This window comes from Pinus tabuliformis, chromosome 1_2 (assembly GCF_031772625.1).
Source record: "Pinus tabuliformis cultivar Carrire ecotype Pingquan chromosome 1_2, CPIR1, whole genome shotgun sequence".
NCBI lineage: Eukaryota > Viridiplantae > Streptophyta > Pinopsida > Pinales > Pinaceae > Pinus > Pinus tabuliformis.
Genome location: NC_142298.1, coordinates 918,825,340 through 918,840,600, shown reverse-complemented (window position 1 = coordinate 918,840,600; position 15,261 = coordinate 918,825,340). Strand labels below are relative to the sequence as shown.

Below are 15,261 nucleotides of genomic sequence, written 5' to 3'. Positions count from 1 at the left end.
TAGCAATTGTACTAGCTTTAAATGGATGAGATAATGCACAAAAGTGTGTATACTTGGTAAGTCTATCATCTACCACCATGATGACACTCTTTCCTACGCACTTGGGTAAACCTGTGATAAAATCCATTGAAACCTCCTCCCAAATTTGACTTGGAATGAATAAAGGTTGTAACAGACTCGAGGTCTTAATTGTCTCAACTTTATTTTGTTGGCAACCAAACAATCTGCCACAAACTTTTGAATGTCAAATTTAAGGCCATCCCAAAGAAATTCCTTTTTGACCCTGTGGTAAGTTTTTAAAAATCCCAAGTGCCCTCCTAAGGGAGAAATGTGCAATTCCAAAAGAATATTTTGTTTGAGTTGGGAATTCTTACAAAGATATAAGCGATCTTTGTACCATAATGAATCATTTTTCCATCTAAATGTATCACATTTACTGGGATTTTGTTGTGACTTTTGAATGATTGTCCACACTTCTTCGTTATTCTTCCATTCATCTCTTGCTTCGGTTATCCAATCTGGTTGGATAATAGAAATGACACAAAGCAATGCTTTCACATCCTCGTCCTTTATTGAGAGTGCATCTGCAGCAACATTTTGCTTCCCTATTTTGTAGATGATTTCAAAGTAACAACCCAACATTTTTGTGACCCATTTTTGCTACTCTTCTGAAAATAATCTTTGTTCCAAAAAGTATTTAAGACTATCATGATTTGTTTTTACCTTGAAGTGTCTTCCCGTTAGGTAAGTTCGCCATTGCTTTAGTGCATGTAGTATTGCCAACATTTCCTTCTCATAAATAGGTTTGTGTAAATACTTTTTTTGATTGGACGACTTTCAAAAGCAATGAGTCTTCCTTCTTGCATTAAAACAACACCAATTCCATTTCCCAAGGCATCACATTCCACAATAAAGGTTTTTGTGAAGTCTGACGTAGCTAAGACCAGTGCTTGGCACATTGCTTCTTTAAGATGTTGAAAGGCCTTAGTTGCTTTTGGAGTCCAAGAAGATGCATTTTTCTTCAATAATGTTGTTAGAGGTGCTGCTATTCTCCATAATCCTTAACAAACTTGCAATAATACCCTGTCAACCCGAGCAATTCTAGCAGATGCTTTACGATTGTGGGGATTTTCCATTCCTTAATGACTTTAATTTTGTTAGGGTCTACCTTAACACTCTCATGAGATACAATATGAACTAGATATTCTACCTTCTATACTCCAAAGAAACATTTGGAGGTTTTTTCATATAATTGTTTCTCCTCCGATAGTTTGAGCACCTTGTCAACAAGTTGAACATGATCCTTCCAAGACTTGCTGTAGATTAGTATATCATAAAAAAATATTAACACAAATTTTCTAAGGAAGGGTTTGAAAATGGAATTCATCAAACCTTGAAATGTAGAAGGTGCATTGGTAAGGCCAAAAGGCATGACCAAAAATTCATAATGACCCTCATGAGTTCTAAACGATGTTTTCAGTCTTCATTCTAATTTGATGATATCTTGAACAAAGATCCAACTTGGTGAAGTAAATTGCTCCATGTAATTTATGCAATAATTCATCAATGACAAGAACGGGAAATTTATCTTTAATATTGAGTTTGTTGAGCTCCCTAGAATCTGGACACATACGTCAAGATCCATCCTTCTTGTGAACCAATACTACTGGAGCCGAAAAAGAACTTTGACTTGGTTGAATTATAACTGCCTCTACCATTTCTACAACCATATGTTCAATTTCACTCTTTTGGGCATATGGATATCTGGAGGAACACTTCCTGGAATCAAATGAATAGCATGATCATGATCACGAATAGGTGGGAGGTCTTTGGGAGTCTCAAACATCTTGGAATGATTGTCCAAGACATTTTGGAAATCTCGAGAAATAGATGATTTCGATGTTTGAACCTCTAGTGAGCATAATTGTGCAATTATGCCTCGTTGTTCTTTCTTTAGAAGCTTTGTCATGCCATTAGAGCTAATCATCTTTCCTGGTTTCCATGCGATACCCTTTAATTCAACTTCCTTTCCTTCCCAAAAAAAAATCAAGAAAAGTTCTTGAAAATTAAAAGCTATCATACCCAAAGATTGTAACTATTGGACTCCTAGTACAACATCAACACCACCCATTGGAATGGAGAGCATTGGGCTATTCAATACATATTCCCCCAAGGTTTGCTTGATATTATGACACTTTCCAGAGCAATTTATCGTTCCTCCATTTGCAACCATCACTTGACACTCTAGTGTTGGATATAGAAAGCAGTTCAATTCCTTGGCTATCTTACAAATAATAAAATTATGGGTACTACCTGAATCAATCAACACTATTACCTTTTTATTCTTGATATATCCTTCTATCTTAAGAGTTTGAGGAGTGGTAATTCCTGCTAATGCATTATGGTCGGATGATTTCTTTTTTCTCTAGGGTTGGTTTGTGGTGTATATCCTTTTCTTTTGATATTTCTTGTTCCTTTTCTTTCTCCTCTTCACAATCTATGTAAAATAATTTCTTCTCATCACACTTATGACCTTTAGTGTATTTTATATCACAACTATAACAAATCCCTTTTGCTATTTTTTCCTCCAATTGTTGTGGTGTCAACCTTGCAGGTTGTGTAAGGCTAGGGGCAACAACATTTCCACCTTTATAGTTGTGAGTGGTAGGCTTCCTTGTTGCCATAATTTTGCTTTCAATTTTTCTTGCCAACCTGAATGCCATTTCCAATGAATCATGTTCCTAAAGGCAAACCTTATGTTGGATGTTATCCTTTAAAGTCCCTATAAAGACATCAATCCTATGCTCCTCTAGAATATCATTTACCCTTATATTCAATTTTTGGAAGTCTTCAATGTGCATTTCCATTGAACCCTTTTGTTTGAGATTTATCAATTGGCTAAAGAAGGTGTTACTCTTTGTATCCTCATAATGTACTATCATTTCCTTCATAAAAATTGACCAAGTAACAAGTTGTTTACGAAAACAAAGCCATTGATACCATACAAACTGGTTGGGTTCTAAATATAAAATTGCAATGCGTACCTTTTATGTGTGTTGCACATTATGGAGATCAAAATATTGCTCCATTTGTAGTATCCATGTTACTGGATCTTTGCCATCAAGCTTCCTCATATCGATCTTTGGAATATGGTGGGTCTTCAATCCAATATTCGGGTCTATGAAATCATGATTAACATTTCTTTTGTTCTCATCATGAGTTTCATCTAATACCTTTTCGCCATCGTGTTACCCTGATTCAATTGAAGGGTAACATTCTCTACACCCTTTACGGGATAGGTGGCATTGTCTCCAAGAATAATCTCCAAGTTTGTATCCTTCTCTATCAGATTAGAGAGAGATTCCTTGTATCTGGTGGAGTGACTTGAAGCACCACTATCAATAAGCTAATTTCCCAAAGTGTCCGGAGGAGAGGAAGTGGAGAGGGCCGATATAAGATAATACTCCTTTTGCTTATCAGAAACAACATTTGATTCTTCATACCTAGAGTTCCTTACTTTCTTAGAGGGTCGACCATTTCCTTGATGTCCCACATTCCTTTTTCCTTTGCCATTATACCTGTCATTCCTTTGATCATTGTTATTGAAGTTGCCCCTGGAATGATTGTGATCATCATCATGTGATGTGTCCCTTCTATTTGGACACTCCCTTGCATAGTCGCCAAACTTATTGCAAGCAAAGCATCTGCCTTTCCTTCCACCCTTAGATCCGGGCTTTCCATTGAAATGACCTTTAGACCCTGCATTATTTCAACTCTTGCATGAGCGGAGAAAGCAGTAGGGTTGCCTCTATTAGAAAGCATTTCTTGCTCCACCATCTTGGTTTCTTCTTGAATGCATCTCGACATCAATTCTTCAAGTCCTGGAATTCAATCATTATTGAGAATAGTGGTTCTAAATATATACTACTTAGGTGGGAGCCCTCTAAGAGTAGTGATAGTAAGTTCCCTGTCAGATATGATTTCTCCAATCGATAGAAGATCATTCTTGATCTCGGTGATATTTAAGAAGTAGGATTGAATATCCTCGTCCTTGCCTTTCCTAATATCCTTCAACTTATTTTTGAGGAACACAATTTGATTTGCATCACTAACCTTGAATATGCTTACCAATCTGTCATAGATCTCCTTGGAGGTGTTTAGATTGGAGATGTAGGCCACCAGTCGCTTGTCAATGGAATCTCTGATAATCTTCGTTGCTTTGACTTCACCCCTGGTGCATTTGTTCTTTGTAACAGTTGGTGCATTTGATGGAGGTTCAGGAATTTTACCCTTCACATAATCCAATACTTCTTGTTCTTCCAATGTTAGATCAAGAGACATCTTCCATCCGTGATAGTCAGACTTTTCATGGAGCTTATCTTCAGCTGGGAAGTGGGATGAGGAACCCATTGAGCCTTTTGATCTTTCCAACTGTCTTCGGTGATTGATCTTTCACTCTTGCTTGGGCTTTGTCTTCACCTCAGCTCTGATACCATGTTAAATTTTGGTATGTTCTATGCTTAGAGCAACTTACTTCAATTTTTCATATTAGCCCAATGACAATATTCAGATTATTGATCACATCAGCATGATAGTAAAGTGCAAATAGAACATAAACATAAACAATAGAAGACATGCCAAGACAAGAGGACACAAGATGTGGCACCAGCCAGGGACAAACCCTAATGTGGGGAAACCCTTGATCAAATCTTCTTTAGTCTTCAATAGTTCAGCAAAGAGAAAGAGATAGAGTACAATGATTTGAAGTCAATACTTGACTTGCCAAATAGGAGATCAAAGATCTTCACCATGAAGATGATACAATGAAATTGCAATTTTGGAACTAAGGACTGTAGTTCTGAATACAGGCGAGGCATACTTATCAATCCTCATTCTTCAACTGGTTCTTCAAGGTGATTACACCACCACTCTGCCCCTTTTCTAGTTGACTAATCCTCAATGCAATACTTCTAACCCTTGACAATGGCTTTGTCCATCTCTTATTACAATAGCATTATACAGCCTTAGGACAAGTTTGAGGCAACCTGTCTAAAGGACTATTCCATTCTTTATGAGCTCTCAAACAACTCCCTCTATCCTTTGCCTTTTAGCAAGATACACAACCTCCTCTTTAGCCCTCCAGTCTTCCTGGAATAGCTTTATAACAACCCCATTTCACCCACGCTGCACACCTCTTCTTGCTATGAACCAAGGCTTCAAACTTTGGCCTTTCTCCCTCTAAGAACAACACTCAAAACAACTTCTCTTCCACATGCTATACCTAGAGCAAAACACGCTGCTTCTAGGGCTTTTCTCTGCTGTCTTATGGCTCCTTCTTACAGTGGCTAGGGTCACCTTTTGACTGCGGCTAGGGCCTTTTTGTCTGCTGCTTTAGGCCTTCTTTGACTGCGGCTTTAGGCTTCCCTTGACAGCGGCTTTAGGCTTCTCCTTGATTGCAGATAAAGGCCTCTCTTTGTTGTGGCTGAGCCTCCTTTTGTTGTTGCGGATTAGGGTTCTTTTAACTGCGGCCAAATCTCTTTTTAACTGAGATTAGGGCTCTCCCTTTTGACAGCGTTTAGGACCTTTTCTTGACAACGTTTAGGGCTTGCACTTCACTGCTGATTAGACTTCCTTTTTGCTGCAAATAGATGTCTCCCTTGACTGTGGCTAGGGCATGCTTAACTGCAGCTAGGGCTCCTTTAGGACTGCGGCTATGTCTCCTCCTTTAGGACTGCGGCTAGGGCACTCCCTCTAGGACAATGTATAGGGCTTCTCTTCTAGACCTCTCTTTCCACTAAAACCCAAACGAGTGGAGAGAGGATTCACAAGAGATGTGTATCAAATGACTAGAGGCCACCTCTATTTATAATGCAACGTTGAGATTGAGCTGGGGTAATTTGCTTGTTGGCCGACCTTGACAAATTGTCAAATAATACAAATAAATTCATATCTCCATAAATACATGTCGGAATCGGATGATCTTTAGATCAATCCTACACCTCTCTGTGAGAGGAATCCAAGAAAAATATCAGCTGCCATAAATAAGATTGTTGAAGTTTCTAATTTTATTTAGTTAAAAACCCTCCATGCACTTTATCTGATTTATTCCTACCTACTTGTTATTTTACTTAACAAGTTATTTACAATGTAAATACTGAAAATAAACACTAGTGCATGCTCAACATACTACAGATCAACAACTAAAGGAAACATAAACAATCACACCATATGACACCATTGTTTTTGGACCAATGTCCCTGGAAAAACCCAATGTGGGAAAACCGGTGTAGCTATCTGAGAGTTTTCCTATTAAGCAATATCAAAGTACAATCTAGGTGCCGACACTGGCCTACCCAACAAAGAATTTCCTTGGCAGTAATACCGCTTAGTTTCTGACAAATCTCTTGGCTGAAACCCCGGATAATCCTTCCGGCAGCTCCTCAGCACCAATCTGCCCTAGAAACCCCAGCGTCAGCCTCCCTCTGGAATGCGTCAACCCCCCTCTGCCCAGCGCTGGCCCTGCGTCACCCTGGATGGGTCTGTGTCAGCCTTAGGAGGCCCTGCGTCAGCTCTCTAGCCTTCTGTGTCAGCAACGCTGGGCTTTTTGAGGCTTTGCGTAGCTCCCGGCTGCCTCTGCGTGAGCCTTGGTTGGCTCTGCATCACTCTCCCCGGCTACTGCGCTGCTCTCCCAGCACTATCTTTGCCTCTTTGTCTCTCTGTACTCAATGCTCCTCAGCTGCAGCTCCCGATCACTAATTCTATCTCTCTTAGCAAACCCCCTTTAGAGAATAGAATCACTGATCACTCTGGTGTATCCTCCAAGTGACCCTCAAGCCTCCTCTTATACTTTTCTCATTGACATATCAATGATCGAGTTTATGTCCCTAATCAACGACTAAGATTAGATCTGGCTTGATCCATGACTTTTGGACCCTTCTAACACAATTTTATATTAATTCACATTAATATTTTATTTTCCCTAAGTTAATACTTAGGGACTCCATTTAAAAATATTAATTATTTTAATATCTCCCAAACTGTTTAGAATCTGCCCAAACCCTTTCTGGGTATTGGAGATATTATGTGCCCCAACCTCTCCACCAAATTTCGTGGCTAGAGCACATCCGATGCTACCGCAAATCAACACTCCCTCTTAGCGAGGACTGTGCTCTAGTAATACTCCTCACTGAGTATCACTCTGATCATCCGGCATCGGTATCTGTGCTGATGCTAGGCCTTCCTACCCAACATCCTCTGCACTGCTGCATCCTATACTGCTGCCCATGGTTCTGCCACTGCCACCGCTGCATCTGTACGACAACTCCCTCTGCATCCGTGCTGCTGCATCTGCATTGCACCTCCTCTCATCATGCTGCCCACTGCTGCACTGCAACTCAGTTACTGAGAAGTAAGTAACTGATCTCCCAATCTGACCTCCTTGTTGGGCTAGAGACACCCACTGATGCTGAAGCTCCCTCTGCCATTGACAAGTGTTCCCTCTCTGACCTCTACGTTGCTGCAACAACTTCCTGCATCTCGCGTCGTTGCACACCTTTCTGTGTCATCCTGCACTGGTGCAACACTCCTATGCCTCTCGCATTGTTGTAGTCTACTAGCCTCGCGCTGTCTCGGGACTCCTGCACTGTAGCTCTCTCTGCCGCTCCATCCGCATCGGTCTCTATCCACATCAACCAGTCCTGCTACTCCTCGTCAGGGCTCCCGTAGCAAGGTCTAATCCAAGAGGCTGGGTACCTCGAGGATCCTGCCCCTCATCCCCTGTAGTCCGCCTGACTACACCTCAATGTCTCCCCACTTCTTTGGAAGTGGTGCGTTTGCACTTATGGCACAGTCATCGTCTGTTAAAACTTCCTTCTCTACCCATGTTGGCGCTGCCTTAGTCTCGGAAGACTCTCCCTTACTCTTCTTCCTTGGACACTGGGTCGCATAATGACCCAACTCCCCACAGTGGAAGCACTTGATCTTGGAGAGATCTTTCTTCTTCCGCTTTTCCTGCTTTCCCTTAGATGCTAGGGCAACATCTTCCTCCTCTTGCTTGACTTTGATCCCCTTGTTGTTGCTACCCATCTTCGACTGCTGTCTGATCTCTTCCTGGCGAAGAGCCGCCCACATCTCATCCCAAGGTGGGAGAGTCCCTCTGCCCAGTATACTCTTGACAAATACCTCCCAGTCTTCTGAGACAACATTCAGGGCTGTCCTCACTATCAACTCCTGATACGGCGTGGTTTCTATAGCAGTCAACTGATCTTGGATCTCATTTAGTCCTCTGAGGAAGGTGTCAATCAGTTCTCCCTTCTTCATCTAATACGACCTCAACTGATTCTCAAGTAGCATTCTTCTTTGCACAGAAGTATGCTGGTACAATTTCTTGAGAGCCTCCCACATCTCATATGTCGTTTCCTTCTCGGCAATGTGTGGTACTACATGATCCTTGACCCCGTCAAGGATGATGCTCTTGGCCCTCACCATTGCCTCCTCGTACTTGTCGTTATCATTGGGGTCGACTGGGATAGCTATTACCTTCAAGGCGAAGTTCTTGACACGATTTCTGTCAAGTACGGATAAGATTTTGGCCTTCCAGACTGCGAAGTTCGACGCTCCGTCCAGTCTATCCTGGTCTCTTACTCCGTGTAGTGCCATGATGCTCTTCTACTTCCCTCCTGGAAGTTCTCTGTTCGACTCCTTCGAGTCTCTACTTCCCGTCTGGAAGTTCTCTTCTGGACTCCCTCTGAGTCCCGATTTCCCTCCTGGAAATCCTTCTGCCACTGTCGAGATGCCCCCTACTCTGATCGTCTTGTGCAACCACACCACTGATCCGGGTTCCTTGGCTAGAAACCCTTAGTAGCAACTCCCTCCTCTTGGCCTTGCTCTGTCCTCACTATCAACTCCTGATACTGCGTGGTTTCTATAGCAGTCAACTGATCTTGGATCTCATTTAGTCCTCTGAGGAAGGTGTCAGTCAGTTCTCCCTTCTTCATCTGATACGACCTCAACTGATTCTCAAGTAGCATTCTTCTTTGCACAGAAGTATGCTCATACAATTTCTTGAGAGCCTCCCACATCTCATATGTCGTTTCCTTCTCGGCAATGTGTGGTACTACATGATCCTTGACCCCGTCAAGGATGATTCTCTTGGCCCTCGCCATTGCCTCCTTGTACTTGTCGTTATCATTGGGGTCGACTGGGATAGCTATTACCTTCAAGGCGAAGTTCTTGACACGATTTCTGTCAAGTACGGATAAGATTCTGGCCTTCCAGACTGCGAAGTTCGACGCTCCGTCCAGTCTATCTTGGTCTCTTACTCCGTGCAGTGCCATGATGCTCTTCTACTTCCCTCCTGGAAGTTCTCTGTTCGACTCCTTCGAGTCTCTACTTCCCGTCTGGAAGTTCTCTTCTGGACTCCCTCTGAGTCCCGATTTCCCTCCTGGAAATCCTTCTACCACTGTCAAGATGCCCCCTACTCTGATCGTCTTGTGCAACCACACCACTGATCCGGGTTCCTTGGCTAGAAACCCTTAGTAGCAACTCCCTCCTCTTGGCCTTGCTCTGTCAGGTACTGTTCTGACTACAGTACCTCACCAACTCCACTCTGCAATATTCCCACAGCCTTCTAAACCCTAGCAACCTGAAAGTGAGAGCTCCTAGGCTCTACGCAATCCCAGCACCAGCAACCCTACCTTCTCAGCCAACTGCGTCAGCACTTTCAGCTTCTGCATGAGGCTCCTTTTATCTTCCTTAGCCTCTGCGCTGCCTCTTCCCGGCTCACCCTTGATGATGCAGGCACTGTGTCACCCTTTCCTCATTGCTGCTCTGCTAGAAACAACTTCTGTCACCTCGGGACAACTGTTTTCTGCTGCTATTGCTCCACTCGGTTGATGTCCTTAGTCCTCCTGTGATCTGAAATCATGCTCTGATACCATGTTGAAGTTTCTAAGTTTACTTAGTTAAAAACCCTCCATGCACCTTATCTGATTTATTCCTACCTACTTGTTATTTTACTTAACAAGTTATTTACAATGTAAATACTGAAAATAAACACTAGTGCATGCTCAACATATTACAGATCAACAACTAAAGGAAACAGAAACAATCACACCATATGACACCATTATTTTTGGACCAATGTCCCCAGAAAAACCCAATGTGGGAAAACCAGTGTAGCTATCTGAGGGTTTTCTTATTAATCAATATCAGAGTACAATCTGGGTGCCAAACTCTACTCAATAGAGAATTTCCTTGGCAGTAATACCTCTCAGTTTCTGACGAATCTACTGGCTGAAACCCCAGATAATCCTTCCAGCAGCTCCTCAGCACCAATCTACCCCAGAAACCCCAGCGTTAGCCTCTCTCTAGACTGCGTTAGCCCCCCTCTACCTAGCGCTGGCCCTGCGTCACCCCGGATGGGTCTGCGTGAACCTTAGGAGGCCCTGCGTCAGCCCTCTAGCCCTCTGTGTCAGTGACGCTGGCCTTTCTGAGGCTCTGCACAGCTCCCGACTGCCTCTGCGTGGCCCTGCGCGAGCCCCTACTGGCTCTGCATTAGTCTCCTCGGCTACTGCGCTGCTCTCCCGACACTATCTTTGCCTCTTTGTCTCTTTGTACTCAATGCCCCTCAGCTGCAACTCTCGATCACTAATTCTATCTCTCTTAGCAAACCCCGCTCTAGAGAATAGAATGACTGATCACTCTGGTGTATCCTCCAAGTGACCCTCAAGCCTCCTCTTATACTTTTTTCGTTGACATATCAACAGTCAAGTTTAAGTCCCTAATCAACGGCTAAGATTAGATCTGGCTTGATCCATGACTTTTGGACCCTTCTAACACAGTTTTATTTTAATTCACATTAATATTTTATTTTCCCCAAGTTTATACTTAGGGACTCCATTAAAAATATTAATTATTTTAATATTTCCCAAACTGTTTAGAATCTGCCCAAACCCTTTTTGGGTATTGGAGATCTTATGTGCCCCAACCTCTCCACCAAATTTCATGGTTAGAGCACATCCGATGCTACCCCAAATCAACAAAGATGACCCACATGGAGTTTGGCCCTAGTTGCCAATTTTAACAAAGATTAACCCTCCATTTAAGGTGAGAGAACAAGATCATGATCAAAACCCATCCTTCTTCGAGGTCACCTTGTAATCCATACCAAATGCCAAAATACAAACAAGCATAAGCAACTGATTTCAAAATGAGTAAAGTACCTTTTGATCAGAATCCCACCTTTGTCCATGTGCTCATGCCTGATGGGTGAGATGCATATGGCTAATGCAGGTGGCAGATATATATTGACATGTCATCCACTAGTGGTGGCTATCAGGGGTTGCATGGTTGGCCAACTGGATGTGAAGAATAGGAGAAAAGTTTTCTCCTATAGTGTTACCCATTTTGGTGGGTAACATGACTAATTGCATAATCACCCCTAACACAAGTGTGGCAACTTGGTTACAAATAATTAGCTAGAAAGACATTTGAGGGCAAGGCTTGAGTGTAGTACTTTTGTGCCCCTAGCAATGAATATGGTCCAAGCTCACTTGATCTTGAGGGTATGTTTTAGGGGGCTCATTACATGTACATTTGATGTCATTTGAGGAATAGCTTGACACCTTTTTAGTACAGTGAAGATCTAACCCAATTGTGAGAGCACACATGATATTGCAGCCCCAACGTTGCCCCTCTAAAGATGAGCATTGGAACTTGAGGAGCCTTTGCATGGATGTATGGCCCGTTTTGACCTCTGGATGCTAAAACGCTAAGCGAAGAAGCCATGATTGTTGATGTGCCCAAAATACCCAGGATGCCCCCATGCTGGTTTTATACCTACTTGATGAACATTGCCTTGTTCGAGAGCCCAGATGAGGCTGGAGATTACTTGAGATACATTGGGAGGGTGGCACACTCTCATTTGAGGATAACACTTCGTCTTAGGATTGCCCCATCACCCACACATGCCCTAAGAAGGTGATGCAAGCCTTCTTGATGATGATGTCTTGGTTGAGGAGATGTTACTTGGATATGCATCCATTCACTTTGATGATGTCCCCTTGAGTGAGGAGCACTCTTGGACCCACTTTGTCACTTTGCTTGACGGAGATGATCATTTATGGAGGATGATGTCACATTGAAGAGCTAATTCTTCCACATGTGTGGAGAATTCATGTCATTTTATTATGATTTATCATTTTGTAAAGCTATCTTTAGGTTGGCTTGTGACCTATTAGTCTTGTTGAATGCTTTAAGCAAAATTTTAGGGCTTTCTCATTGTAAATTAAGGAAAGATGACTTGGTTGCCCTCATATAAATAGAGGGGAGTCATTTTCCTTGGATAATCATCACACAAACTCATAATTCTTCTCTTGAATGAGTGCACACTAGTGTTTCTATTCTCTCATGGACTCAATGGCTAGGTAGAGTGCGAACTGTCTAGGGGAGGATATTTATTGCATGGAGAGGCTTTCATATGGATTGTTAAAGTGATTCATGCTTGAATGGTGTAAGTTTAATGCTATCTTCTTCCATTTTGGATGTAATTTCTAAAATTAGGGTTTATCTTGTGCCATATTAAAAAGTGCAACATCTTTTATGAATTATTGTTTCTATGTGTTTATGCAAAATTTATCTTCAAGAATCTATCAAAGGAACTTGTTTCATGCATCTTTTGACCTTAAATCTCCTATGAAAGAAAGTCGCTAGGGTTCCAAGTGAAGTGGATAGTTTCTGCATCCAAGGTCCTCTTATTTTGACCTTACCCTAATTGACTTTGTTGCCCAACTGAATGAAAGCTAGTCTTATTCTGTTGATCCCTCTAGATTTTCTCTTTTCTTTATTTCATAGTATCTAGGGTTAGGGTTTGGTCTAAATCCATATTAAATAGCAATTTTGCACCTATATGTTATTGTCCTTTAGGTAGGAATTGCATTCATTAGTATTTAAAAGGAAAAATCTATCATACCACTAAATTTAAGGCTGATGTGTATGTAGTTGCTGCTGTTATGTGCATTTTCAGCCATTAAAATCTGCTTGCTAACCTATCCCTTGCTTTCCTCTTCAAGTAGCCTCAAGCCATTGTTGAGATTATCTTTTATAGGCTTTTCTCTGACTGTTATATGGTTTTGCATGCTGTAAAATCTGCATTTCATTGAAACCCTAACTTATAACAGCCTTCATTTAGTTTATTGGGGTTGGTGGAAAGAGTAATTGAGTATTTGTAAATCTTATCCTAGACTGCAATGCTTTCCTGGTACCTTCTTCCATAAGAGCATTAGACTCCTTATCACCCTTGAACCTTCCTTTATCGAAGATATTTCTAGGTGATTTATCTGCAAGGTTCTTAGAGAGCCATTTGGCTTGGGAACCTAGTCATCTAACCTCTAAGTCTTGCTAGGGAACCCTCCCTTGTGGGGATAACATCCGACCACAAAACAACAGGAGAGGCTGCTTAGGTGATAGTGGTGGCTAATCTCTTTGTTGCCATAAGATCCAGGTTGCCTGATGAGGCTTTGCACTAGGCATGCTGGATTTTGTGGTAGCACTACTTACAAATTAATGGTATAATATGCATTTAGTTTTGGAGTTCATTACTTTTCCTACCATATTTCTTCTATGTTCATTGTCAAAGATAAGTTGATTGCCTTGGGCATTGGTTAAAGCAGTCAAACAATTTATGGAACTGCACTTTCCTCATGGTTTCAGTTCATGATTTTTTTTTCCTCTTTTCACTCTCATGTCAGACAATGGGTCATATTTTTACGTTATAAATTTTTAAGGCTAGGCTTCATTTGCTGCTATGCTCTTGAATAGAGATTTGACCAATCAGTGGTGCTCACAAAGCCATGAATATAATGCACTTTTTCTTAAGACATCTGTCGATCTTGATGTTGACATTGTGTTTAAATGCTTAAACTGGCCAATGCTTGGTTTTCAGGGCACAATATGGGTGGCTATAACATGCTTGTCAGAACCATACAAAAATACAAAGGGATTCCATACTCAGCAAATAAATGGTTCGAAGGAAGCAAAGGCTAAGAAAGATTCATTAAAGGAGATCTCTGAAGTCTCACCTGTGCAGAAACATGCCAAAATCAAAGGCCATGAGCTTATTTTGACAGACTTGGATGGCTCTAAAGAAGTAATTGAACTTGCAGGGTGTCATGTCACAGCAGTGTCTGGTGGAGCACAATCTTCTGGAAAATGGTAAGCTTGTTTAGGATGAATATAGATAGAAATGTGATTTCAATCTCCAATCTCTGATGTTATAAGTTTCCTTAAACATTATTTGACATTGTGATATTTGATGAAGGGAAAGAAGATATCCAATTAAGCTGGAAAACAAGAATAGTGTCCTTGCTTTTGGAAGTAAAGTTTGTTTAATATATCTTGAAACTGCTTGGGAAAAGGAAGCCTGGTGCAAAGCACTTCGACTTGCTTCAAGGACTGGAGGAGGAGGATCTGGTCCAGGAGGAGCAGATTGGTATTGGATGTTGAAGAAAGAATTTGAACAGTATTTTTTATGGCTGAATGAAGGTTATCCTTTGTTATTAAAGTCAAATTTTGTTGTTAGCAATCAAAGAGAAAGAAATGACAAGGATGATGCAACTTCCTCAAAGGTACGCCTTTTCCTGAAGAAACTAGCCACTGTCAGGAAGTCTTCTAAAACTGGTAATGAAAGTAAGATAAACAATTTTCCTGCTGTGAATCAAGAGGAGAAGAAAATTGGCAATGAGGCACTCCTTAATCCAAATAGTTCATCATTAACGGATTTTTCAAGAAAAGCCTCTCTTTCAACAAAAAATCGTGATGATCATTTAAATGCTGAATCTTCACCATCATCAGCATCTAGAAGTTTTGGGAACCAAAGCAAGTTGATTGGTGCTACTCATATAGATTCAGAGAACAGTGCTATTGTTGATAGTGATGCTGTTTGTGAGAGAGGCATCATTGACCAAGGAACCCTTTGCTGGAATTTGCTGTTTTCAAGATTTTTCTTTGATTTTAAAAAAAGTTCAGAAGCTATAGCCTTATGTCAGGTTTTAATTCAGGTTTGCATCTTCTATTCCTTCATTTCCTCTAAATTGTTTATTACACTGCAAATCCACTCTTTTTTTGGCGGGTCCATGATGACAAAGAACTCCCGATTTATGTCCCAGCAATTCAAGCGTTCTTACCATTTTATTTAGGATAATATATATTTGTAGTTCAAAATTACTTGTATTTACTGAGATTCTTATACTTGAAATTTAAGCA

At 41.3% G+C, this 15,261-nt stretch overlaps 1 protein-coding gene across 8 annotated transcripts in view; it reads left to right on the top strand.

Moving 5' to 3' along the window:
* The window catches only part of LOC149208937 (uncharacterized), a 396,364-nt gene that overhangs the window by 55,851 nt on the left and 325,252 nt on the right, over nt 1-15,261 (top strand). For all 8 annotated transcript variants that reach the window (XR_016252813.1, XR_016252814.1, XR_016252812.1 and 5 more), the window contains 2 exons: nt 13,943-14,211; nt 14,318-15,056. Coding sequence is in view for 5 of the 8 variants with exons in the window: in XM_089396219.1 (XP_089252345.1) it covers nt 13,943-14,211; nt 14,318-15,056 (1,008 nt within the window). In the remaining 3 variants the exon portion in view is untranslated. The remainder of the gene's footprint in view (nt 1-13,942; nt 14,212-14,317; nt 15,057-15,261) is intronic.